The following is a 27,668-nucleotide window of genomic DNA, read 5'->3' on the forward strand; positions in this document are numbered from 1 at the left end:
TCCGTCTCCACCTTGCCTGGCGAGGGTTCAGTCTCCACCTTGCCTGGCGAGGGTTCAGTCTCCTCGCTGCCCGGATGTACTCCAGATTGCGGTGGTCAGTCCAGATGAGAAAAGGGTGTTAAGCCCCTTCAAGCCAAAGTTTCCACGCCTTCAGAGCCTTGACAACAGCCAACAGCTCCCGATCCCCCACATCATAGTTTCGCTCCGCCGGGCTGAGCTTCTTCGAAAAGAAAGCACAGGGACGGAGCTTTAGTGGCGTACCCGAGCGCTGAGAGAGCACGGCTCCTATCCCAGATCCGGATGAGCCAGCACGGGAGCCGAGGTAAACAGAGCCCTCAGGTGACCAAAAGCCCTGTCCGCCTCAGCCGTCCACTGCAGTCGCACCGGTCCCCCCTTCAGCAGTGAGGTAATGGGAGTCGCTACCTGACCAAAGCCCTGGATAAACCTCCGGTAGTAGTTGGCTTCCTGACCAAAGCCGCTGCACCTCCTTTACTGTGGTGGGAGTCGGCCAATTACACACGGCTGAAATGCAGTCACTCTCCATCTCCACCCCTGAAGCTGAAATGCAGTCACTCTCCATCTCCACCCCTGAAGCTGAAATGCAGTCACTCTCCATCTCCATCCCTGAAGTGGAAATGCAGTCACTCTCCATCTCCACCCCTGAAGCTGAAATGCAGTCACTCTCCATCTCCATCCCTGAAGTGGAAATGCAGTCACTCTCCATCTCCACCCCTGAAGCTGAAATGCAGTCACTCTCCATCTCCATCCCTGAAGCTGAAATGCAGTCACTCTCCATCTCCACCCCTGAAGCTGAAATGCAGTCACTCTCCATCTCCATCCCTGAAGCTGAAATGCAGTCACTCTCCATCTCCACCCCTGAAGCTGAAATGCAGTCACTCTCCATCTCCATCCCTGAAGCTGAAATGCAGTCACTCTCCATCTCCATCCCTGAAGCTGAAATGCAGTCACTCTCCATCTCCATCCCTGAAGCTGAAATGCAGTCACTCTCCATCTCCACCCCTGAAGCTGAAATGCAGTCACTCTCCATCTCCATCCCTGAAGCTGAAATGCAGTCACTCTCCATCTCCATCCCTGAAGCTGAAATGCAGTCACTCTCCATCTCCATCCCTGAAGCTGAAATGCAGTCACTCTCCATCTCCACCCCTGAAGCTGAAATGCAGTCACTCTCCATCTCCATCCCTGAAGCTGAAATGCAGTCACTCTCCATCTCCACCCCTGAAGTGGAAATGCAGTCACTCTCCATCTCCACCCCTGAAGTGGAAATGCAGTCACTCTCCATCTCCACCCCTGAAGCTGAAATGCAGTCACTCTCCATCTCCATCCCTGAAGCTGAAATGCAGTCACTCTCCATCTCCACCCCTGAAGCTGAAATGCAGTCACTCTCCATCTCCATCCCTGAAGCTGAAATGCAGTCACTCTCCATCTCCACCCCTGAAGCTGAAATGCAGTCACTCTCCATCTCCATCCCTGAAGCTGAAATGCAGTCACTCTCCATCTCCACCCCTGAAGTGGAAATGCAGTCACTCTCCATCTCCACCCCTGAAGCTGAAATGCAGTCACTCTCCATCTCCATCCCTGAAGCTGAAATGCAGTCACTCTCCATCTCCACCCCTGAAGCTGAAATGCAGTCACTCTCCATCTCCATCCCTGAAGCTGAAATGCAGTCACTCTCCATCTCCACCCCTGAAGCTGAAATGCAGTCACTCTCCATCTCCATCCCTGAAGTGGAAATGCAGTCACTCTCCATCTCCACCCCTGAAGCTGAAATGCAGTCACTCTCCATCTCCATCCCTGAAGCTGAAATGCAGTCACTCTCCATCTCCACCCCTGAAGCTGAAATGCAGTCACTCTCCATCTCCATCCCTGAAGCTGAAATGCAGTCACTCTCCATCTCCACCCCTGAAGCTGAAATGCAGTCACTCTCCATCTCCATCCCTGAAGCTGAAATGCAGTCACTCTCCATCTCCATCCCTGAAGCTGAAATGCAGTCACTCTCCATCTCCATCCCTGAAGCTGAAATGCAGTCACTCTCCATCTCCACCCCTGAAGCTGAAATGCAGTCACTCTCCATCTCCATCCCTGAAGCTGAAATGCAGTCACTCTCCATCTCCATCCCTGAAGCTGAAATGCAGTCACTCTCCATCTCCATCCCTGAAGCTGAAATGCAGTCACTCTCCATCTCCACCCCTGAAGCTGAAATGCAGTCACTCTCCATCTCCATCCCTGAAGCTGAAATGCAGTCACTCTCCATCTCCACCCCTGAAGTGGAAATGCAGTCACTCTCCATCTCCACCCCTGAAGTGGAAATGCAGTCACTCTCCATCTCCACCCCTGAAGCTGAAATGCAGTCACTCTCCATCTCCATCCCTGAAGCTGAAATGCAGTCACTCTCCATCTCCACCCCTGAAGCTGAAATGCAGTCACTCTCCATCTCCATCCCTGAAGCTGAAATGCAGTCACTCTCCATCTCCACCCCTGAAGCTGAAATGCAGTCACTCTCCATCTCCATCCCTGAAGCTGAAATGCAGTCACTCTCCATCTCCACCCCTGAAGTGGAAATGCAGTCACTCTCCATCTCCACCCCTGAAGCTGAAATGCAGTCACTCTCCATCTCCATCCCTGAAGCTGAAATGCAGTCACTCTCCATCTCCACCCCTGAAGCTGAAATGCAGTCACTCTCCATCTCCATCCCTGAAGCTGAAATGCAGTCACTCTCCATCTCCACCCCTGAAGCTGAAATGCAGCCACTCTCCATCTCCATCCCTGAAGCTGAAATGCGGTACCCTAGGAAGGAGACATTTCTCAGCCTTGGCGTACAGGTCAGGCTCCAACAGTCGACCAAGTACCTTGAGCATCAGGGACACACACTTGGCGCGTGTAGCGAAGTATATCAGAATGTGGTCGATATATACACTACTACACCCTGCCCCTGCAGGTCCCGGAAAATCTCGTCTACAAAGGTCTGGAAGACATCAACCCGTACGGCATGACAAGGTTCTCATAGTGCCCTGAGGTGGTACTAAATGTCTTCCCCTCGTCCCCCTCCCGGATACGCACCAGGTTGTAAGCGCTCCTGAGATCCAATTTTGTGAAGAAGCCCGTGCATTGACTCTATCGCACTAGATATGAGAGGCAGCAGGTTGCTGTACCTCACAGTGATTTGGTTGATACCTCGATAGTCAATGCACGGGCGCAGACCGCCATCCTTCTTCACCGCCAGAACAAGGACAGGGACCGACTTCGGCGGAAGTCGTGACACCTACAACTGTCACCTTTTGTAGCAACTGATTTACTTAACTAAAGGCACATCTCAATATGTGATCCAGGTGTCTTAGTGTTCCTATAGAAATCCGTGTCCAAACACAGCATTAAAGAGCGTCTAATCAGAATAGTGTACAGAGCTAAGTTATTACAACTATTAAAATGTAATGTGTTTTTTAGTGTTTATTCTGTGTCATTAAAAAAACACTGTTGCCTATTAGATCAATATTAGTGTGAACACATCTGATTGGACTAGATCCATGTTTAGGTGACACCATTCCTTGTCTTTATTGGTTTGTATGAGAAGGCATTTTGGGAGAAGGTGGTGGACCGTTTGAGGAGTCTACAGTTCCCCTGGTGGAGGTTCTTCGAACACTGATATTTAAGTCTGAGGTTGATTAAAACCAAACGTGGTGCTGCTGTGTGGTGTGTTATCTTGAATACCAGGCAGATGTTGGAGTACAGAATTAAATGGTGGAAACTGAACACGTTGAACTTGTTGAATTCTTTCTCAGAAAAATTGGTTTCCAACAGGGTTCTTTGGCTGTCATAAAAGGAGAACCCTGTTACATGTAGAACTCTTTTTGGTTCCATGTAGAACCCTCTGTAAAAAGGAACTAAAAAAGGCTTCTACCTGGAGGGGTTCTACCTGGAACTAAAAAGGGTTCTTCAAAGGGTTCTCCTATGGGGACAGTGGAAGAATCCTTCCAGGTTCTAGATAGCCCCTTTATAAAGAGTGCAGGACTATATTGCTGTATTGGTTCTGTGGTTTTCTGTAAAACAAAATGGTTCTTTGGTTCTGGTAAGTTAAGATCATCAGAAATACTATGAAACATCCCCACTTTTAGAACCCATTAACAACCAGGAAAAGAAAAGTAGCTTCTATGCATACTGAGGCATCATCACTCATAATAGACAGGAATGACAATAAAGACATGCTCACAAACACAAGACAATAATGAAATTAACAAAACAAAATCATAAATGTTATGAAATAAAACTTGAATTTGAATTGAATTGAAATGACAGTAAATCAACATTGTAGATGATAAAAGATTTGAATGAAAGTTTAACATTTACTGGTTGTGATAGTGCATTCAGAAAGTATTCAGACCACTTGACTTTTAACACATGTTGATATGTTACAGCCTTATTACAAAATGGATTCAATTGTTTTTCCCCCCTTAATCTCCACTCTATACACCCCATAATGACAAAACAAAAACAGGTTTTCAGAAATGTTTTAAAAATAAACTGAAATATATAAATATAGTAGAAATGCCAGGTTTCCTCCAGATGTGACGCTTATCATTCAGGCCATAGAACCTTAGTTTCTTCAGACCAGAGGATCTTGTTTCTAATGGTCTGAGAGTCTTTAGGTGCCTTTTGACAAACTCCAAGCGGGCTGTCATGTGCCTTTTACTGAGGAGTGGCTTCCATCTGGCCACTCAACCATAACGGCCTGATTGGTGGAATGCTGCAGAGATTGTTGTCCTTCTGGAAGGTTTTCCCATCTCCACAGAGTAACACTGGATCACTGTCAGGGTGACCATCGGGTTATTGGTCACCTCCTTGACCAAGGCCCTTCTCCCCTGGTTCTCAGTTTAGCCTGGCGGCCAGCTCTAGGAAGAGTCTTGGTGGTTCCAGACTTCTTCCATTTAACAATGATGAAGTCACTTTCAATGGGGACCTTCAATACTGCAGACATTTTTAGTTCCCTTCCCCAGATCTGTGTCTCTACACATTCCTGTCTCTGAGCTCTACAGACAATTCCTTCGACCTCATGGCTTGGTTTTTCCATTGACATGCACTGTAAAGTGTGGGACCTCATATAGACAGGTGTGTGCCTTTCCAAATCATCTCAAGGATGATCAATGGAAACAGCATCGACCTGAGCTCAATGTTGAGTCTCATACTGTTGCAAAGGATCTGAATACATATGTCAATTAGGTCTTTCAGATTTTTGCTTTTAATACATTAGCAAAAAATTCTAAATACCTGTTTTTGCTTTGAAATTATGGGGTATTGTCTGGAAATTGATGATGATCAGGATAGATAATAATAAGGTATTTGAGGTAGATATGTATATGAAGGCAGGGTAAAGTGACTAGACATCAGGATAGATAATAATAAGGTATTTGAGGTAGATATGTACATGAAGGCAGGGTAAAGTGACTAGACATCAGGATAAATAATAATAAGGTATTTGAGGTAGATACGTACATGAAGAACAGAGCAGAAGAAGCAAATTGTCAATGTAAAAGTGTGAGTGTGTGAGTGTGTGTGTGTGTGTGTGTGTGTGTGTGTGTGTGTGTGTGTGTGTGTGTGTGTGTGTGTGTGTGTGTGTGTGTGTGTGTGTGTGTGTGTGTGTGTGTGTGTGTGTGTGTGTGTTGTCGTGTCTTTGGCTCTGCCGGATTAATTGCTATTCTATGAAATCCTTTCTCCGTAATTAATATCACCTGATTGAACTAATCAGGTAAATGTAATTAACTAGAGAGTTGGGCACCACAAAATAATATTTATAGAGCTGTTATCTCCCGAATAAACTCTTAAAGATCTAGTAATATTTTACATCAATAGCAGTCAATATTAATCGTCACCTTAATTCAGTCTCATCTGAAATTGTAAATTCTTCACGAACCCTGGCTAACAAGTTGAATCAGCCACACAAAATTGGGTTTAATTATTTATTTACTAAATACCTAACTAATCACACAGAATAACATATACAAATAATGAATTATACCGGGATAATTCTTTACGTCATAAAGGAAAACGTCCCTAGCGGGCGGAACAGATATGACAGCTTGTTACACAAAGGAAAAGGGGCTGGGTTGAGTGAAAGAGCGGGAGACTGAGGAACAAAGGGAAAGGGGCTGGGTTGAGTGAAAGAGCGGGAGACTGAGGAACAAAGGAAAAGGGGCTGGGTTGAGTGAAAGAGCAGGAGACTGAGGAACAAAGGGAAAGGGGCTGGGTTGAGTGAAAGAGCAGGAGACTGAGGAACAAAGGGAAAGGGGCTGGGTTGAGTGAAAGAGCGGGAGACTGAGGAACAAAGGAAAAGGGGCTGGGTTGAGTGAAAGAGCGGGAGACTGAGGAACAAAGGGAAAGGGGCTGGGTTGAGTGAAAGAGCAGGAGACTGAGGAACAAATGAAAAGGGGCTGGGTTGAGTGAAAGAGCAGGAGACTGAGGAACAAAGGAAAAGGGGCTGGGTTGAGTGAAAGAGCAGGAGACTGAGGAACAAAGGAAAAGGGGCTGGGTTGAGTGAAAGAGCGGGAGACTGAGGAACAAAGGAAAAGGGGCTGGGTTGAGTGAAAGAGCGGGAGACTGAGGAACAAAGGAAAAGGGGCTGGGTTGAGTGAAAGAGCGGGAGACTGAGGAACAAAGGAAAAGGGGCTGGGTTGAGTGAAAGAGCGGGAGACTGAGGAACAAAGGAAAAGGGGCTGGGTTGAGTGAAAGAGCGGGAGACTGAGGAACAAAGGAAAAGGGGCTGGGTTGAGTGAAAGAGCGGGAGACTGAGGAACAAAGGAAAAGGGGCTGGGTTGAGTGAAACAGCGGGAGACTGAGGAACAAAGGAAAAGGGGCTGGGTTGAGTGAAAGAGCAGGAGACTGAGGAACAAAGGAAAAGGGGCTGGGTTGAGTGAAAGAGCAGGGAGACTGAGGAACAAAGGAAAAGGGGCTGGGTTGAGTGAAAGAGCAGGGAGACTGAGGAACAAAGGGAAAGGGGCTGGGTTGAGTGAAAGAGCAGGGAGACTGAGGAACAAAGGGAAAGGGGCTGGGTTGAGTGAAAGAGCAGGGAGACTGAGGAACAAAGGAAAAGGGGCTGGGTTGAGTGAAAGAGCGGGAGACTGAGGAACAAAGGAAAAGGGGCTGGGTTGAGTGAAAGAGCAGGGAGACTGAGGAACAAAGGAAAAGGGGCTGGGTTGAGTGAAAGAGCGGGAGACTGAGGAACAAAGGAAAAGGGGCTGGGTTGAGTGAAAGAGCAGGGAGACTGAGGAACAAAGGAAAAGGGGCTGGGTTGAGTGAAAGAGCAGGGAGACTGAGGAACAAAGGAAAAGGGGCTGGGTTGAGTGAAAGAGCAGGGAGACTGAGGAACAAAAAAAAAGGGGCTGGGTTGAGTGAAAGAGCGGGAGACTGAGGAACAAAGGAAAAGGGGCTGGGTTGAGTGAAAGAGCAGGGAGACTGAGGAACAAAGGAAAAGGGGCTGGGTTGAGTGAAAGAGCAGGGAGACTGAGGAACAAAGGAAAAGGGGCTGGGTTGAGTGAAAGAGCAGGGAGACTGAGGAACAAAGGAAAAGGGGCTGGGTTGAGTGAAAGAGCAGGGAGACTGAGGAACAAAGGAAAAGGGGCTGGGTTGAGTGAAAGAGCGGGAGACTGAGGAACAAAGGAAAAGGGGCTGGGTTGAGTGAAAGAGCAGGGAGACTGAGGAACAAAGGAAAAGGGGCTGGGTTGAGTGAAAGAGCAGGGAGACTGAGGAACAAAGGAAAAGGGGCTGGGTTGAGTGAAAGAGCAGGGAGACTGAGGAACAAAGGAAAAGGGGCTGGGTTGAGTGAAAGAGCGGGAGACTGAGGAACAAAGGAAAAGGGGCTGGGTTGAGTGAAAGAGCGGGAGACTGAGGAACAAAGGAAAAGGGGCTGGGTTGAGTGAAAGAGCAGGGAGACTGAGGAACAAAGGAAAAGGGGCTGGGTTGAGTGAAAGAGTGGGAGACTGAGGAACAAAGGAAAAGGGGCTGGGTTGAGTGAAAGAGTGGGAGACTGAGGAACAAAGGAAAAGGGGCTGGGTTGAGTGAAAGAGCGGGAGACTGAGGAACAAAGGAAAAGGGGCTGGGTTGAGTGAAAGAGCGGGAGACTGAGGAACAAAGGAAAAGGGGCTGGGTTGAGTGAAAGAGCGGGAGACTGAGGAACAAAGGAAAAAAGCTGTGCAAAGGGAGAAGCGATGTCTGTATCGTAAATACAGTATCTTATCATACTAAATTACCGCCCATTTGGAAAAGGAAAATGCAATAAATATTTACTCTGAGCTGCGCTTCAGTAGGTTGGTGGTAGATGGAAGGCCGTGTTGCCAAACCGAGTCCTTTGTCCTGTGAAGAATGTCTCTGCTGGTAAATTGGATACGTTGTGGTAACGTCGTTGTGTGGTAGATGGGATACTCTGTCTGTTCCTTCCTAACCTGCGTTTGCAGCTGCGGTCGCTAACTCAACGGCTAGGAGGTATCACTTCTGTCGTGAATAAGAGTTCAAAGTTCATACCTTTCGCAACCAAAGCTCATGCTGATGTTGGCTTCGTTCTGTAGTTTTATCTGAGCCATTCTGACATAGGATCGTCATCCTCACGTCCTCGGAACAGAAAGTTATGTTGTCGTCAAGAGCTTATATAGGAAGGGAGAGGAGGGTGTGTGTGAAACGTTTTATAGCCCATGTCCCTTCACAGAGGTGGGCCACTGAGTGAGCAGCCCTAACTTATGAAAACACACATTTCACATTTTAGAAGCTAAAATCACATTTCATCCCACAAATAATTTCATATTCAAACATTTAAATTGAACAACAATTCCATGTGAATCTGATAACTCTTGATGTATAAACTTTCCACTGTGAAGTTTATGTCATCTTATCATTGATGAGAATGTCTCAGATGACAACCGAGCTGACATCATATTCATTAAGTACCACTGCACATGTTAAATTGTTCGGATAACCAGAATATAGGTCATTTCCCCCCCACCTTCTGATGTTCCCAGAATCTCTATGTTAACCAAGGGGTTTTCAAATGTAACATCAGTAGGGTAGAGAGAGGAAAAAGGGGGGAAGAGGTATTTATGACTGTCATAAACCAACCCCCAGGCCAACCTCATGACAGTGTGTGTGTGTGTGTGTGTGTGTGTGTGTGTGTGTGTGTGTGTGTGTGTGTGTGTGTGTGTGTGTGTGTGTGTGTGTGTGTGTGTGTGTGTGTGTGTGTGTGTGTGTGTGTGTGTGTGTGTGTTTGTGTGTGTGTGTGGTCTATGTAGTTTATGAATGTGTGTGGGTTTGGTGTGAGAGTGTCAATGTAGTGTGAGGAGAGGAGGAGAGGAGAGGAGAAGATGGGAGGGGTTAGAAGAAGAGAAATGGGGGAAAGAGAGTGAGAGAAGAGGAGAGGGGCAGAATATGAGAAGAAAGGAGAAGAATATGAGGTGTGGCAGAATAAGAGTAAAGAGGGGGAGAAGAGAAGAAGAGGGGGGAGAAGAGGAGAGGGGGAGAGGTGGAGAAGAGAGGGGGAGGAGAAGATAGGTGGAGGAGAGGAAGAGAGGAGAAGAGGAGGGGGTGGAGAAGAGGAGAGGGTTAGAAGAGGAGAGGGCAGGGGAGGAGAGGAGGGAATGGGAGAGGAGAGGAGAAGGGGGAGGAGAGGAGAGGGGGGAGAAGAGGAGGATGAGAGAAGGGGAGAGGAAGAGAAGAGAGAGGAGGTACTGTTTGTCTCCCACCATTCCACTCAGAGGACTCTAGTGTTATCAAGTGGGTGTTTCCACTATATTTAGTTTACCAGTCATTTCAGTGAAGAGAACAAGTGCACACTTTAGGAGAAAGGAGAGATAATTGGGACAATGCATATTTCCAGTCTACAGTCCTGATTCTGTGACACCAGATTACCACCTAGTGGCCATAAGAGGAACTGTCCTGTCAGTGTGTTTTTACTGCTGGCTCAAAACAACACATGACCTGCAAACAGGATATGATTCATGTGTGAGTACTAAAAGCACATGAATATAGTATATTATAGTATATTTATTATATATTTGGGTCTGATAAGTAAACACTCTTAATGTTAAATGTGTTATCACTCAGGAGAACATTGGACACTATGTAACCAAACACATGTGAAACCTCATGATAAACCTGTCTTCTCCATCACATCATGAAAGGTCATGTTGATGTTCATTTAACCTCTGTCTCTCTCTTTCTCCCCTGTCTCTCTCTTTCTCCTCTGTCTCTCTCTTTCTCCTCTGTCTCTCTCTTTCTCCCGTCTCTCTCTTTCTCCCATCTCTTTCTTTCTCCTCTGTCTCTCTCTTTCTCCCCTGTCTCTCTCTTTCTCCTCTGTCTCTCTCTTTCTCCCCTGTCTCTCTCTTTCTCCCCTGTCTCTCTCTTTCTCCTCTGTCTCTCTCTTTCTCCTCTGTCTCTCTCTTTCTCCCCTGTCTCTCTCTTTCTCCTCTGTCTCTCTCTTTCTCCCCTGTCTCTCTCTTTCTCCTCTGTCTCTCTCTTTCTCCCCTGTCTCTCTCTTTCTCCTCTGTCTCTCTCTTTCTCCCCTGTCTCTCTCTTTCTCCCCTGTCTCTCTCTTTCTCCCCTGTCTCTCTCTTTCTCCCCTGTCTCTCTCTTTCTCCCCTGTCTCTCTCTTTCTCCCCTGTCTCTCTCTTTCTCCTCTGTCTCTCTCTTTCTCCTCTGTCTCTCTCTTTCTCCTCTGTCTCTCTCTTTCTCCCCTGTCTCTCTCTTTCTCCTCTGTCTCTCTCTTTCTCCCCTGTCTCTCTCTTTCTCCCCTGTCTCTCTCTTTCTCCTCTGTCTCTCTCTTTCTCCCCTGTCTCTCTCTTTCTCCTCTGTCTCTCTCTTTCTCCCCTGTCTCTCTCTTTCTCCCCTGTCTCTCTCTTTCTCCTCTGTCTCTCTCTGTCTCTCTCTTTCCCTGTCTCTCTCTTTCTCCCCTGTCTCTCTCTTTCTCCTCTGTCCTCTCTTTCTCCTCTGTCTCTCTCTTTCTCCTCTGTCTCTCACTTTCTCCTCTGTCTCTTCTCCCCTGTCTCTCTCTTTCTCCTCTGTCTCTCTCTTTCTCCCCTGTCTCTCTCTTTCTCCTCTGTCTCTCTCTTTCTCCCCTGTCTCTCTCTTTCTCCCCTGTCTCTCTCTTTCTCCCCTGTCTCTCTCTTTCTCCCCTGTCTCTCTCTTTCTCCCCTGTCTCTCTCTTTCTCCTCTGTCTCTCTCTTTCTCCCCTGTCTCTCTCTTTCTCCTCTGTCTCTCTCTTTCTCCCTGTCTCTCTCTTTCTCCCCTGTCTCTCTCTTTCTCCTCTGTCTCTCTCTTTCTCCCCTGTCTCTCTCTTTCTCCCTGTCTCTCTCTTTCTCCTCTGTCTCTCTCTTTCTCCCCTGTCTCTCTCTTTCTCCTCTGTCTCTCTCTTTCTCCCCTGTCTCTCTCTTTCTCCTCTGTCTCTCTCTTTCTCCTCTGTCTCTATCTATCTCCCCTGTCTCTCTCTTTCTGTCTCTCTCTTTCTCCCTGTCTCTCTCTTTCTCCCCTGTCTCTCTCTTTCTCCCTCTGTCTCTCTCTTTCTCCCTGTCTGTCTCTCTCTTTCTCCTCTCCCCTGTCTCTCTCTTTCTCCTCTGTCTCTCTCTTTCTCCTCTGTCTCTCTCTTTCTCCTCTGTTTCTCTCTTTCTCCTCTGTCTCTCTCTTTCTCCTCTGTCTCTCTTTCTCCCCTGTCTCTCTCTTTCTCCTCTGTCTCTCTCTTTCTCCTCTGTCTCTCTCTTTCTCCACTGTCTCTCTCTTTCTCCTCTGTCTCTCTCTTTCTCCCTGTCTCTCTCTTTCTCCTCTGTCTCTCTCTTTCTCCTCTGTCTCTCTCTTTCTCCTCTGTCTCTCTCTTTCTCCTCTGTCTCTCTCTTTCTCCCCTGTCTCTCTCTTTCTCCTCTGTCTCTCTCTTTCTCCTCTGTCTCTCTCTTTCTCCTCTGTCTCTCTCTTTCTCCCCTGTCTCTCTCTTTCTCCTCTGTCTCTCTCTTTCTCCTCTGTCTCTCTCTTTCTCCCCTGGCTCTCTCTTTCTCCTCTGTCTCTCTCTTTCTCCTCTGTCTCTCTCTTTCTCCTCTGTCTCTCTCTTTCTCCTCTGTCTCTCTCTTTCTCCCCTGTCTCTCTCTTTCTCCCCTGTCTCTCTCTTTCTCCCCTGTCTCTCTCTTTCTCCTCTGTCTCTCTCTTTCTCCTCTGTCTCTCTCTTTCTCCCCTGTCTATCTCTTTCTCCTCTGTCTCTCTCTTTCTCCCCTGGCTCTCTCTTTCTCCCCTGGCTCTCTCTTTCTCCTCTGGCTCTCTCTTTCTCCTCTGTCTCTCTCTTTCTCCTCTGTCTCTCTCTTTCTCCCCTGTCTCTCTCTTTCTCCTCTGTCTCTCTCTTTCTCCTCTGTCTCTCTCTTTCTCCTCTGTCTCTCTCTTTCTCCTCAGATCTCCAGGCTCAAAGTGTCAGTCCACCAGGTAGGTAGAGTATAAATCTACAGTGATTATAGCAGTTCAATAGTAGTCAACTTTATTATCCCACATGGAGAAATTCATGTGTCCATACAAACCATTCTACAACCCAATAACAAGTAGTGTTTTATGGAACTACTAATACTTGTCAACCACAAAGCATTACTGCTGTTAGAATAACAGAATAACTGTCATCATCTGTCCTCACCACTGTGTTTTCCTCTCTGCTGTTTACAGCTGAACAATCAGTCAGACTGGTGGATGGGACCACTTCCTGTTCTGGGATAGTGGAAGTCTTATTTGAAGGAGAGTGGTTGGGTCTATGTCCTAGTTGGTGGAGCATGATGAGAGAGACTAAGGTTGTGTGTAGAGAGATGGACTGTGGGAATCCTGTATCTGAATCTAGAAGACCCCTGATTGAATATAGAAGAGGAGGAGTCACACTATATAGTAGTTGTAGTGGAAATGAGTCTTCTATTAGACAGTGTAAAATCATAGGAGGACCTGGTGTCTGTGATGGTGGATATTATCATCATGTGACCTGTTCAGGTAAGAGACTGGTCATATTGAGAGATTTATTTATACATTATACAATATTACCATGTATCATGTTTTATGTGTTTTTAATTCATTTAAATAGAGGGAGAGATGTCAGATGTATTTAAACATTATATTTGTGTTTGTCATATTGGTTTATGGGAGATGTTCATGGGCAGATCATTGTAGTTCAGATGGTACTGAAGTGAAGCTGCCTGATGGATGTCCAGCTGTTTATTTTCTATAAAGTGAAGTGAACTTATTCCTGTCTCCTGTCTGCATTATTCCCAACCCGATCCTGAGTGACTAAGAACCCATTTCTACCTCTTACAGTATCAAACATAGCAAACTACAATCTTTTATCCAACATATTTGTGTTTAGTCCTTGACATTGTCATCAACAAAACTGATTGAATGTTCAACCAACTCTTTTTCTCCAGAGTCTGTGCGGCTTGTGGATGGAGCTGGTCTCTGCTCTGGGAGAGTGGAGGTGAAGTCCAATCAGTCCTGGGCCTCAGTGTGTGAAGCTGACTTTGACCGGCAGGATGCAGAGGTAGTCTGTAGGGAGCTTGGCTGTGGGGCTCCTGCAGCTCTACAGGGGGGGCTCTATGGAGAAGGTGAGGGTCAGACCTGGGATAAAGAGTTCCAGTGTAAAGGCAATGAGTCCCTTCTCCTGGACTGTGACACCTCAGACAGAGAGAACAACACCTGCCTACCTGGTAATGCTGTTGGACTCACCTGCTCAGGTAAGAAACAGTTTGTCACTCAATCAACATTGTTTCTCACCTGGAGTTTAAAAAAAATATATTTTACCTTTATTTTACTAGGCAAGTCGGTTAAGAACAAATTCTTATTAGCAATGACGGCCTAGGAACAGTGGGTTAACTGCCTGTTCAGGGGCAGAACGACAGATTTGTACCTTGTCAGCTTGGGGATTCGAACTTGCAACCTTTCGGTTACTAGTCCAACGCTCTAACCACTAGGAGTGATGAATATGAGCGACAATATATGTGTGTTTTAGTGAGAAAATAGTAGGATTACTGTCTCTCTCTTTTCTTTTCTCAGAGCCTGATGATGTGAGGCTGGTGGGAGGAGGCAGTCGCTGTGCTGGTGGAGTGGAGTGGTACGACCAGGGAGAGTGGAGGACTGTGGGAGCTTCAGACTGGAACCAGAGGGATGAAGCTGCAGTTGTGTGTAGACAGCTGGGTTGTGGCTCCACTGTTTCAGTACCACCTGGAAACACCACTGGAGGGACTAGATTTCACTGTTCTGGGTCTGAGTCTTCACTGAGGGAGTGTTGGAGAATGGATGATCTCCGTCCTGGACTCACAGTGATCTGCTCAGGTAATAACAATATACACTATATTACCAAAAGTATGTGGACATTTGTGGATTTGGCTATTTCAGCCACACAGCCATGAAGTCTGCATAGACAAATATTGCCAGTAGATTGGACTTACTGAAGATCTCAGTGACTTAACGTGGCAAGTCTAGGAGCAACAACGGCTCAGCTGTGAAGTGGTAGACCACACAGACTCACAGAACGGACCACCGAGTGTTGAACCACGTAGAGCGTAAGAATAATCCTCTGTTGTAAAACTCACTGCTGAGTTCCACATACTTTAGTCCAGGTATTATATCTCCTTCCTGGACTCACAGTGACCTGCTCAGGAAATAACAACATATTATAATTATATTCAACTGATTTCCTTCATTCATACAACTTCCTCTGCACCTCTCATGATGACTGTTTAGCTTGTCAGTCTGCTTTTCTAAATAGATCAATCAGTCAAGTAGGAATCAAATACAACTTAAATATCCCAGAATGCTTTTGTATTTGAGTGTTATCTCAGTGAATGTCTCAACTCAATTCCACTGTCACATGTCGTGTTATTGTCACATCTAAACGAGGAAAGTAGTTGAGGAGCTACGTTTTCTTTTTCTCTCCTCTTGTTCCAGATGTCCTGCTTCAGCCTGATATCAACATATGTTGTCTCAGTGACTGAAGGCCCACTACTCATGTTGCCCTGTGAGGGAGGGTGGCTGGCACTGTTACATGCTGATGTTATTGTCATATTTATAGGAAACTAGTTGAAGAGGTTTTTCTTGTTCTCTTTTATTGTTACAGATCTCCTGGTCCAGCCTGATATCTTCCTGACTGACCCAATGGGAGGGGTCTCCAGGGGCCACCAGGGGCCCGAGATGTTCAGGGGCTACAACTTCACCATCACCTGCTCCACTCAGCCACAGTACCCAGGAGGCTCCTTCCTCCTCACGTTCACCGGCTCCAACAGAACCCAGACCCAGCCAGCTGTCAATCACTCTGCTGCCTTCCTCTTCCCTGCTGCAGATGACTCCCACCAAGGGAACTACAGATGTGTTTATGACAATTATGTTTTCTCTCACAACTTCTCCTCTGAGAGTGAGCTCCTCTTTCTCACCATCACAGGTAACTGAACATGAACCAGACCTATAACTTTGTCATTGACAGATTTCCCACAGATCTATGTGATGATGATCAGTCCCCTCATCAAAGGTGTTTCTGTTTGCAGCCTCTCCTCTGCCAGCCTTCATCATCAGACACGTTGTAGTGCTGCTGATCCTACTGACAACAATCACCACCTCCTACCTGTACTACAAGGTAAAGACATTTACTCAGACGTTACAAGTCATTTAAACTAGAGGGAGAGGGTGAGGGGGAGAGGGAGGGAGATAGGAGAGAGTAAATGTCTGACTGTTGGTGCTGTGTCTCCCTAGCCCACCAGGAGGCAGAAGAGAGTGAACAGGGTGAGCAGCATGGATCTTTATGTCAATGCCATGGAGATGGTCTCTCTGAGCTCCAGAGCTGAAGCTGGACCGGGAGAGGAGAGAGCAGCCCAGGGGACGGAGTAGGAGTAGAATGAAGCTGACCCTACATGCTGATCTTAGGTCAGTTTTGTGTTTTAAATCGATGGTCAGCAGTGGACTGGTGTTTAAAATGTGGTGACAAACCTTAAGTATTTCTAATTTTAATAACAATTTGAGAATAAGTTTATTTTTCTAGAACCTTGTAAGAAATCTAAAAGGAGTGACTGCAACCACCATTATTCATTTAGTTTGTTTTTACAACCAGAGAAACATGGGGTTTTGGTAACATGGGATTTGGGTAACATGGGGTTCTAGGTAACATGGGGTTTTGGGTAACATGGGGTTTTGGGTAACATGGGGTTTTGGGTAACAAGGGGTTTGGGGTAACAAGGGGTTTGGGGGAACATGGGGTTTGGGGTTACATGGGGTTTGTGGAAAAATGGGCTTTTGGTAACAATCGGTTTTTCATTATTTTAAGAGAGTAGCTCAATTACGTCTGTTTCATGTTCCAGAATGTATTGGTCTTATCTTCTTTAGTGTCTCTTAGATTCTTTATTTTATTTAGTGTCTCTTAGATTCTTTATTTTATTTAGTGTCTCTTAGATTCTTTATCTTATTTAGTGTCTCTTAGATTCTTTATCTTATTTAGTGTCTCTTAGATTCTTTATCTTATTTAGTGTCTCTTAGATTCTTTATCTTATTTAGTGTCTTATATTCTTTATCTTATTTAGTGTCTCTTAGATTCTTTATCTTATTTAGTGTCTCTTATATTCTTTATCTTATTTAGTGTCTCTTAGATTCTTTATCTTATTTAGTGTCTCTTAGATTCTTTATCTTCTTTAGTGTCTCTTAGATTCTTTATCTTATTTAGTGTCTCTTAGATTCTTTATCTTATTTAGTGTCTCTTAGATTCTTTATCTTATTTAGTGTCTCTTAGATTATTTATCTTATTTAGTGTCTTATATTCTTCATCTTATTTAGTGTCTCTTAGATTCTTTATCTTATTTAGTGTCTCTTAGATTCTTTATCTTATTTAGTGTCTCTTAGATTCTTTATTTTATTTAGTGTCTCTTAGATTCTTTATCTTATTTAGTGTCTCTTAGAATCTTTATCTTATTTAGTGTCTCTTAGATTCTTTATCTTATTTAGTGTCTCTTAGATTATTTATCTTATTTAGTGTCTTATATTCTTTATCTTATTTAGTGTCTCTTAGATTCTTTATCTTATTTAGTGTCTCTTAGATTCTTCATTTTATTTAGTGTCTCTTAGATTCTTTATCTTATTTAGTGTCTCTTAGATTCTTTATCTTATTTAGTGTCTCTTAGATTCTTTATCTTCTTTAGTGTCTCTTAGATTCTTTATCTTATTTAGTGTCTCTTAGATTCTTTATCTTATTTAGTGTCTCTTAGATTCTTTATCTTATTTAGTGTCTCTTAGATTATTTATCTTATTTAGTGTCTTATATTCTTTATCTTATTTAGTGTCTCTTAGATTCTTTATCTTATTTAGTGTCTCTTAGATTATTTATCTTATTTAGTGTCTTATATTCTTTATCTTATTTAGTGTCTCTTAGATTCGTTATCTTATTTAGTGTCTCTTAGATTCGTTATCTTATTTAGTGTCTCTTAGATTCTTTATCTTATTTAGTGTCTCTTAGATTCGTTATCTTATTTAGTGTCTCTTAGATTCGTTATCTTATTTAGTGTCTCTTAGATTCTTTATCTTATTTAGTGTCTCTTAGATTCGTTATCTTATTTAGTGTCTCTTAGATTCGTTATTTTATTTAGTGTCTCTTATATTCTTTATCTTATTTAGTGTCTCTTAGATTCTTTATCTTATTTAGTGTTTCTTTAGATTCTTTATCTTGAAGTGTTTCCATTATTAGTCCATGTATTATTATAATCATCTGTTCATTCTTTGTATTTTGAAACATTTTTTAATGAAGGGGTTTGTTGCTGTTTACCTCTCATGATGTTATTGATTATGATATAGATTAGTGATATGTTGTTAGTAGTATAGAGATAATGATGTTATTGATTATAAATGTTATGATATTGATTATGATGTAGATTATTGTTATGATGTTGCTCTCTAAACTGCCATGTAATCAACTGAATGCTTTTAATAAAATTACAGGCTGTCAGTCTTGTGTGATTTAATTATTAGACAGACGACAACATACAGTATGAATTAACTGAGATCAGTCTGTGTGATTCCCCTCTTGGACAGACTACAACATACAGTATGAATTAACTGAGATCAGTCTGTGTGATTCCCCTCTTGGATTAACTGTCATGCTGAAACCCTCATATCAAATCTGTAAGTGTGTGTGTGTGTGTGTGTGTGTGTGTGTGTGTGTGTGTCTGTGCGTGTCCGTGTTCAGTACTCTGGTGGCGGAGGATGTGTGTCTCTGTACCCCAGTACATGTGTAGTGTAGGATGTGTGTCTGTGTCCTCCAGTACATGTGTAGTGTAGGATGTGTGTCTGTGTACCCCAGTACATGTGTAGTGTGGGATGTGTGTCTGTGGACCCCAGTACATGTGCAGTGTAGGATGTGTGTCTGTGTACCCCAGTACATGTGGAGTGTAGGATGTGTGTCTCTGTACTCCAGTATATGTGTAGTGTAGGATGTGTGTCCACTCCAGTACATGTGTAGTGTTGGATGTGTGTCTGTGTCCTCCAGTACATGTGTAGTGTAGGATGTGTGTTCACTCCAGTACATGTGTAGTGTAGGATGTGTGTCCACTCCAGTACATGTGTAGTGTTGGATGTGTGTCTGTGTCCTCCAGTACATGTGTAGTGTAGGATGTGTGTTCACTCCAGTACATGTGTAGTGTAGGATGTGTGTCTGTTCACTCCAGTACATGTGCAGTGTTGGATGTGTGTCTGTGTCCTCCAGTACATGTGTAGTGTAGGATGTGTGTTCACTCCAGTACATGTGTAGTGTAGGATGTGTGTCTGTTCACTCCAGTACATGTGCAGTGTTGGATGTGTGTCTGTGTCCTCCAGTACATGTGTAGTGTAGGATGTGTGTTCACTCCAGTACATGTGTAGTGTAGGATGTGTGTCTGTTCACTCCAGTACATGTGCAGTGTAGGATGTGTGTCCACTCCAGTACACGTATAGTGTAGGATGTGTGTTCACTCCAGTACATGTGCAGTGTAGGATGTGAGTCTGAATATTCCTCCCTGAAACATATAATTGTATGGAAGCGATTAGAATGTATAACATCATAATCAATAAATGTGTAGTCTAGTCAGAATGTGTGTGTGTGTGTGTGGGCATATGGTTGTGTGAATGTGTGCACGTGAGAAGTCAGTATAAAATGAATTGTTTTGTATTCTTGACTTTAGGACGTTCCCGTGAATAAACCTTTTTGACTATTTTAGCTGGGCCTCCGTCTGTTTCATTCTTTACCAGATCTTACAAATTCTGGTTTGCAGACTGAGTATTACAATTAAATTGGTTTATGTACCTGGAGAACAAAATTCTCTTATCAATTGGTCCTTCGAGCCAGATCTCAATACCTGCCTCTGTCGTCCCAAGGAACTGCTGAGAACGTGCACGGGCGGATCCAGGATCCGTGAGACAAAGACCTGACCTCTGAATTGAGGGTTTTTTTCAGGCCAGTGGGTGAACTGGTACACGACAGAGGTGGAGACGAGATCCAACTGACATTGCTTTTCCCAGTCTACAAGAAGGTCAGGAAAGCTTTATTCACGAATTAGGGGAATTGACGCTTGGGCTACATTCAAAAATATATTGTTTTTGTTGATTGTTTTTGTGTAGTTTAGGTGTTGATTTTAAATTCCCGTAGTAGGGCATTCTTACCCTGAAGACCTATCTTTAGAATTTTGTGTAGAGAAAAGTTTTAAAGGGAATGAAGTATTCTATGCAAATGGAAGGTAGGAATTGGGTGTAGAGCCCCCTAGGAAGCAGTAGAAGGGGGTCCGTGGTGACACCAGGTATCTGCAGTACCAAACTAAACTAAGGAATATTAGAGAATATATTAGAAGGTTCGTAAATAGAGGGTTTTTAGTTTACTGTTCTGGGTCTGAGTCTTCACTGAGGGAATGTTCCAGAAGTTATGATCTCCATCCTGGACTCACAGTGATCTGCTCAGGTAATAACAAGATACACTATATGGCCAAAAGTAGGTGGACATTAGGTGGCACGTCTAGGAGCAACAACGGCTCAGCTGCGAAGTGGTAGACCACAAAAACTTACAGAATGAACCTTAGAAGCGCATAAAGCGTGAACATATATGATTGAAAAACTCACTGCTGAGTTCCACATACTTTAGTCCATGTATTATATCTCCTTCCTGGACTCACAGTGATCTGATCAGGAAATATCAACATATTATAATTATATTCAACAGATTTCCTTCATTCATACAACTTCCTCTGCACCTCTCATGATGACTGTTTAACTTGTCAGTCTGCTTTACTAAATAGATCAATCAGTCAAGTAGGAATCAAATACAACTTTAATATCCCAGAATGCTTTTGTATGTGAGTGTTATCTCAGTGAACGTCTCTACTCACTACCACTGTCACATGTCATGTTATTGTCACATCTAAATGAGGAAAGTAGTTGAGGAGCTACATTTTCTTTTTCTCTCCTCTTGTTCCAGATGTCCTGCTTCAGCCTGATATCAACATATGTTGTCTCAGTGACTGTAGGCCCACTACTCATGTTGCCCTGTGAGGGAGGGTGGCTGGCACTGTTACATGCTGATGTTATTGTCATATTTATAGGAAACTAGTTGAAGAGGTTTTTCTTGTTCTCTTTTATTGTTACAGATCTCCTGGTCCAGCCTGATATCTTCCTGACTGACCCAATGGGAGGGGTCTTCAGGGGCCACCAGGGGCCCGAGATGTTCAGGGGCTACAACTTCACCATCACCTGCTCCACTCAGCCACAGTACCCAGGAGGCTCCTTCCTCCTCACGTTCACCGGCTCCAACAGAACCCAGACCCAGCCAGCTGTCAATCACTCTGCTGCCTTCCTCTTCCCTGCTGCAGATGACTCCCACCAAGGGAACTACAGCTGTGTTTATGACAATTATGTTTTCTCTCATAACTTCTCCTCTGAGAGTGAGCTCCTCTCCCTCACCATCACAGGTAACTGAACATGAACCAGACTTATAACTTTGTCAATGACAGATTTCCCACAGATCTATGTGATGATGATCAGTCCCCTCATCAAAGGTGTTTCTGTTTGCAGCCTCTCCTCTGCCAGCCTTCATCATCAGACACGTTGTAGTGCTGCTGATCCTACTGACAACAATCACCACCTCCTACCTGTACTACAAGGTAAAGACATTTACTCAGACGTTACAAGTCATTTAAACTAGAGGGAGAGGGTGAGGGGGAGAGAGAATGGAGATACGAGAGAGTAAATGTCTGACTGTTGGTGCTGTGTCTCCCTAGCCCACCAGGAGGCAGAAGAGAGTGAACAGGGTGAGCAGCATGGATCTTTATGTCAATGCCATAGAGATGGTCTCTCTGGGCTCCAGAGCTGAAGCTGGACCGGGAGAGGAGAGAGCAGCCCAGGGGACGGAGTAGGAGTAGAATGAAGCTGACCCTACATGCTGATCTTAGGTCAGTTTTGTGTTTTAAATCGATGGACAGCAGTGGACTGGTGTTTAAAATGTGGTGACAAACCTGATGTGGTTCTAATTTTAATAACAAGTTCAGAATCTCTTTCTAGAACCTTGTAAGAAATTTAAAAGGAGTGACTGCAACCACCATTATTCAATTAGTTTGTTTTTTTAACCAACAGAGAAACATGGGTTCTGGTAACATGGGGTTTTGGGTAACATGGGATTCTGGTAACATGGGGTTTTGGGTAACATGGGGTTTTGGGTAACATGGGGTTCAGGGTAACATGGGGTTTTGGATAACATGGGGTTTTGGTAACATGGGGTTTTGGGTAACATGGGGTTTTGGGTAACATGGGGTTTTGGGTAACATGGGGTTTGGGTAACATGGTGTTCTGGGAAACATGGGGTTTTGGGTAACATGGGGTTTTGGGTAACATGGGGTAACATGGGGTTTTGGGTAACATGGGGTTTGGGTAACATGGGGTAACATGGGGTTTTGGGTAACATGGGGTAACATGAGGGTTGTGTAACATGGGGTTATGGTAACATGGGGTAACATGGGTTACAATGGGGTAACATGAGGTTTGGGTAACATGAGGTTTGGGTAACATGAGGTTTGGGTAACATGGGGTTATGGTAACATGGGGTAACATGGGGTTTGGGTAACATGGGTTTTGGTAACATGGGGTTTTGGGTAACATGGGGTAACATGGGTTAACATGGGGTAACATGGGAATTTGGGTAACATGGGGTGCATGGGGTAACATGGGGTTTTGGGGTAACATGGGGTTTTGGGGTAACATGGGGTTTTGGGTAACATGGGGTTATGGTAACATGGGGTAACAAGGGGTTATGGTAACATGGGGTAAATGGGTTTTGGGTAACATGGGTTTTGGGTAACATGGGGTTTTGGGTAACATGGGGTTATGGTAACATGGGGTAACATGGGGTTATGGTAACATGGGGTAACATGGGTTTTGGGTAACATGGGGTTATGGTAACATAGGGTAACATCGGTTTTGGTAACATGGGGTAACATGGGTTTTGGTAACATGGGTTTTGGGTAACATGGGGTTTTATTATTGTAAGATAGTAGCTACATTTCGTCTGTTTGCTTTTTGCTTTTGGCTTTATGTCTTTATCTTGGTTTGTTGTTGGGGTTTGTTTTCATGATGTTGTTTACTTCACTATGTTATTGATTATAAATGTTATGATATTGATTATGATGTAGATTAGTGTTATGTTGTTAGTAGTATAGAGATAATGTTATTGATTATAAATGTTATGATATTGATTATGAAGTAGATTATTGTTATGATGTTGCTCTCTAAACTGCCATGTAATCAACTGAATGCTTTTAATAAAATTACAGGCTGTCAGTCTTGTGTGATTTAATTATTAGACAGACTACAACATACAGTATGAATTAACTGAGATCAGTCTGTGTGATTCCCCTCTTGGATTAACTGTCATGCTGAAACACTCATATCAAATCAGTAAGTGTGTGTGTGTGTGTGTGTGTGTGTGTGTGTGTGTGTGTGTGTGTGTGTGTGTGTGTGTGTGTGTGTGTGTGTGTGTGTGTGTGTGTGTGTGTGCGTGTCCGTGTTCAGTACTCTGGTGGCGGAGGATGTGTGTCTGTGTACCCCAGTACATGTGTAGTGTAGGATGTGTGTCCCCTCCAGTACATGTGCAGTGTAGGATGTGTGTCTGTGGACCCCAGTACATGTGGAGTGTAGGATTTGTGTCTCTGTACTCAAGTACATGTGGAGTGTAGGATGTGTGTCTCTGTACTCCAGTATATGTGTAGTGTAGGATGTGTGTCCACTCCAGTACATGTGTAGTGTTGGATGTGTGTCTGTGTCCTCCAGTACATGTGTAGTGTAGGATGTGTGTTCACTCCAGTACATGTGTAGTGTAGGATGTGTGTCCACTCCAGTACATGTGTAGTGTAGAATGTCTGTCCACTCCAGTACATGTGTAGTGTAGGATGTGTGTCCACTCCAGTACATGTGTAGTGTAGGATGTGTGTCTGTCCACTCCAGTACACGTATAGTGTAGGATGTGTGTCCACTCCAGTACATGTGTAGTGTAGGATGTGTGTCTGTCCACTCCAGTACATGTATAGTGTAGGATGTGTGTTCACTCCAGTACATGTGCAGTGTAGGATGTGAGTCTGAATATTCCTCCCTGAAACATATAATTGTATGGAAGCGATTAGAATGTATAACATCATAATCAATAAATGTGTAGTCTAGTCAGAATGTGTGTGTGTGTGTGTGTGGGCATATGGTTGTGTGAATGTGTGCACGTGAGAAGTCAGTATAAAATGAATTGTTTTGTATTCTTGACTTTAGGACGTTCCCGTGAATAAACCTTTTTGACTATTTTAGCTGGGCCTCCGTCTGTTTCATTCTTTACCAGATCTTACAAATTCTGGTTTGCAGACTGAGTATTACAATTAAATTGGTTTATGTACCTGGAGAACAAAATTCTCTTATCAATTGGTCCTTCGAGCCAGATCTCAATACCTGCCTCTGTCGTCCCAAGGAACTGCTGAGAACGTGCACGGGCGGATCCAGGATCCGTGAGACAAAGACCTGACCTCTGAATTGAGGGTTTTTTTCAGGCCAGTGGGTGAACTGGTACACGACAGAGGTGGAGACGAGATCCAACTGACATTGCTTTTCCCAGTCTACAAGAAGGTCAGGAAAGCTTTATTCACGAATTAGGGGAATTGACGCTTGGGCTACATTCAAAAATATATTGTTTTTGTTGATTGTTTTTGTGTAGTTTAGGTGTTGATTTTAAATTCCCGTAGTAGGGCATTCTTACCCTGAAGACCTATCTTTAGAATTTTGTGTAGAGAAAAGTTTTAAAGGGAATGAAGTATTCTATGCAAATGGAAGGTAGGAATTGGGTGTAGAGCCCCCTAGGAAGCAGTAGAAGGGGGTCCGTGGTGACACCAGGTATCTGCAGTACCAAACTAAACTAAGGAATATTAGAGAATATATTAGAAGGTTCGTAAATGATGTGAGGTATCAGTGACACCAAGACTATCAGTGGACACTACACTACCTATATAAACTAAAGAAGCAGAGGTTAAGAGATAGTCTATCAGTGGACACTACACTACCTATATCAACTAAAGAAGCAGAGGTTAAGAGATAGACTATCAGTGGACACGACACTACCTATATAAACTAAAGAAGCAGAGGTTAAGAGATAGACTATCAGTGGACACTACACTACCTATATAAACTAAAGAAGCAGAGGTTAAGAGATAGACTATCAGTGGACACGACACTACCTATATAAACTAAAGAAGCAGAGGTTAAGAGATAGACTATCAGTGGACACTACACTACCTATATAAACTAAAGAAGCAGAGGTTAAGAGATAGACTATCAGTGGACTCTACACTACCTATATAAACTAAAGAAGCAGAGGTTAAGAGATAGACTATCAGTGGACACTACACTACCTATATAAACTAAAGAAGCAGAGGTTAAGAGATAGACTATCAGTGGACACTACACTACCTATATAAACTAAAGAAGCAGAGGTTAAGAGATACACCTAGAGGGTGAGCACACACCTAGGGAATAGTGACATAAGAGATCAGAGTTTTAAGCACACAGATAGAATAAGAAGATAATTATTTGTGTGAGAGAAATATATATTTATCAGTCAAAAGTCATAAGGAGAAACCAAGAATAAGTAGAACTTATAGTCGTATAAAGTGTGAGATCTAAATGAGGTATCAGGATTCATACAAATAATGATTGTAAAATTCTAGGAAAGATTAACGGGATATTTCTGGAGGAGGTTCCGGAGTTAACCGGAGATGAGTGGGATATGCATTTAAAATATAAAAGATATGTCTACTTCTGTTTAAGGTGGAGGAAGGAGTATGAATTTGATGGGAGTTTGGAAGTAGAAAAGTTGGAACTGATGATACCGCGAATACGTAAGACATGTGGAGACCAGGCAGATAAGAAGCAAGCAGAGGGGCTAGACACAGCGAGGGTTAGCCGAAGAGAATACGTAAGACATGTGGAGACCAGGCAGATAACCAGCAAGCAGAGGGGCTAGACACAGCGAGGGTTAGCCGAAGAGAATACGTAAGACATGTGGAGACCAGGCAGATAAGAAGCAAGCAGAGGGGCTAGACACAGCGAGGGTTAGCCGAAGAGAATACGTAAGACATGTGGAGACCAGGCAGATAAGAAGCAAGCAGAGGGACTAGACACAGCGAGGGTTAGCCGAAGAGAATACGTAAGACATGTGGAGACCAGGCAGATAAGAAGCAAGCAGAGGGACTAGACACAGCGAGGGTTAGCCGAAGAGAATACGTAAGACATGTGGAGACCAGGCAGATAAGAAGCAAGCAGAGGGACTAGACACAGCGAGGGTTAGCCGAAGAGAATACGTAAGACATGTGGAGACCAGGCAGATAAGAAGCAAGCAGAGGGACTAGACACAGCGAGGGTTAGCCGAAGAGAATACGTAAGACATGTGGAGACCAGGCAGATAAGCAGCAAGCAGAGGGACTAGACACAGCGAGGGTTAGCCGAAGAGAATACGTAAGACATGTGGAGACAAGGCAGATAAGCATCAAGCAGAGGGGCTAGACACAGCGAGGGTTAGCCGAAGAGAATACGTAAGACATGTGGAGACCAGGCAGATAAGAAGCAAGCAGAGGGGCTAGACACAGCGAGGGTTAGACGAAGGGAATACGTAAGACATGTGGAGACCAGGCAGATAAGAAGCAAGCAGAGGGGCTAGACACAGCGAGGGTTAGCCGAAGGGAATACGTAAGACATGTGGAGACCAGGCAGATAAGAAGCAAGCAGAGGGGCTAGACACAGCGAGGGTTAGCCGAAGGGAATACGTAAGACATGTGGAGACCAGGCAGATAAGCAGAGGGGCTAGACACAGCAAGGGTTAGCCGAAGAGAATACGTAAGACATGTGGAGACCAGGCAGATAAGAAGCAAGCAGAGGGGCTAGACACAGCGAGGGTTAGCCGAAGGGAATACGTAAGACATGTGGAGACCAGGCAGATAAGAAGCAAGCAGAGGGGCTAGACACAGCGAGGGTTAGCCGAAGGGAATACGTAAGACATGTGGAGACCAGGCAGATAAGAAGCAAGCAGAGGGGCTAGACACAGCGAGGGTTAGCCGAAGGGAATAGGTAAGACATGTGGAGACCAGGCAGATAAGCAGAGGGGCTAGACACAGCGAGGGTTGGCCGAAGGGAATAGGTAAGACATGTGGAGACCAGGCAGATAAGCAGAGGGGCTAGACACAGCGAGGGTTGGCCGAAGGGAATAGGTAAGACATGTGGAGACCAGGCAGATAAGCAGAGGGGCTAGACACAGCCAGGGTTAGCCGAAGGGAATAGGTAAGACATGTGGAGACCAGGCAGATAAGCAGAGGGGCTAGACACAGCGAGGGTTAGCCGAAGGGAATACGTAAGACATGTGGAGACCAGGCAGATAAGCAGAGGGGCTAGACACAGCGAGGGTTAGCCGAAGGGAATAGGTAAGACATGTGGAGACCAGGCAGATAAGCAGAGGGGCTAGACACAGCGAGGGTTAGCCGAAGGGAATAGGTAAGACATGTTGAGACCAGGCAGATAAGCAGAGGGGCTAGACACAGCGAGGGTAAGCCGAAGGGAATAGGTAAGACATGTGGAGACCAGGCAGATAAGCAGAGGGGCTAGACACAGCGAGGGTTAGCCGAAGGGAATAGGTAAGACATGTGGAGACCAGGCAGATAAGCAGAGGGGCTAGACACAGCGAGGGTAAGCCGAAGAGAATAGGTAAGACATGTGGAGACCAGGCAGATAAGCAGAGGGGCTAGACACAGCGAGGGTTAGCCGAAGGGAATAGGTAAGACATGTGGAGACCAGGCAGATAAGCAGAGGGGCTAGACACAGCGAGGGTTAGCCGAAGGGAATAGGTAAGACATGTGGAGACCAGGCAGATAAGCAGAGGGACTAGACACAGCGAGGGTTAGCCGAAGGGAATAGGTAAGACATGTGGAGACCAGGCAGATAAGCAGAGGGACTAGACACAGCGAGGGTTAGCCGAAGGAAATACATAAGACATGTGGAGACCAGGCAGATAAGCAGCAGGCAGAGGGGATAGACACAGCGAGGGTTAGCCGAAGGGAATAGGTAAGACATGTGGAGACCAGGCAGATAAGCAGCAGGCAGAGGGGATAGACACAGCG

The 27,668-nt window shown here is 44.7% G+C and overlaps 1 protein-coding gene across 1 annotated transcript; it reads left to right on the forward strand.

The window, feature by feature from the left end:
- Window positions 1–300: 300 nt before the first annotated feature.
- LOC135531948 (deleted in malignant brain tumors 1 protein-like) lies at window positions 301–15,435 on the forward strand. The gene is made up of 4 exons (XM_064959638.1): window positions 301–322; window positions 13,419–13,724; window positions 14,044–14,322; window positions 15,107–15,435. The coding sequence occupies exons 1-4, from the start codon at window positions 301–303 to the stop codon at window positions 15,433–15,435; spliced, it is 936 nt and encodes a 311-aa protein (XP_064815710.1).
- Window positions 15,436–27,668: the final 12,233 nt, after the last annotated feature.

The sequence above is a fragment of the Oncorhynchus masou genome, unplaced genomic scaffold (genome assembly GCF_036934945.1).
Source record: "Oncorhynchus masou masou isolate Uvic2021 unplaced genomic scaffold, UVic_Omas_1.1 unplaced_scaffold_1678, whole genome shotgun sequence".
In the NCBI taxonomy this organism is placed as follows: Eukaryota; Metazoa; Chordata; class Actinopteri; order Salmoniformes; family Salmonidae; genus Oncorhynchus; species Oncorhynchus masou.

Excerpts from the sequence above, each read along its gene's own strand:
- LOC135531948 (XM_064959638.1), top strand. The coding sequence starts at position 301 with ATGAGCCAGCACGGGAGCCGAG. Across the intron at positions 323-13,418 it reads GAGCCAGCACGGGAGCCGAG|AGTCTGTGCGGCTTGTGGAT; the intron begins GTAAACAGAGCC and ends CTTTTTCTCCAG. Across the intron at positions 13,725-14,043 it reads TGTTGGACTCACCTGCTCAG|AGCCTGATGATGTGAGGCTG; the intron begins GTAAGAAACAGT and ends TTCTTTTCTCAG.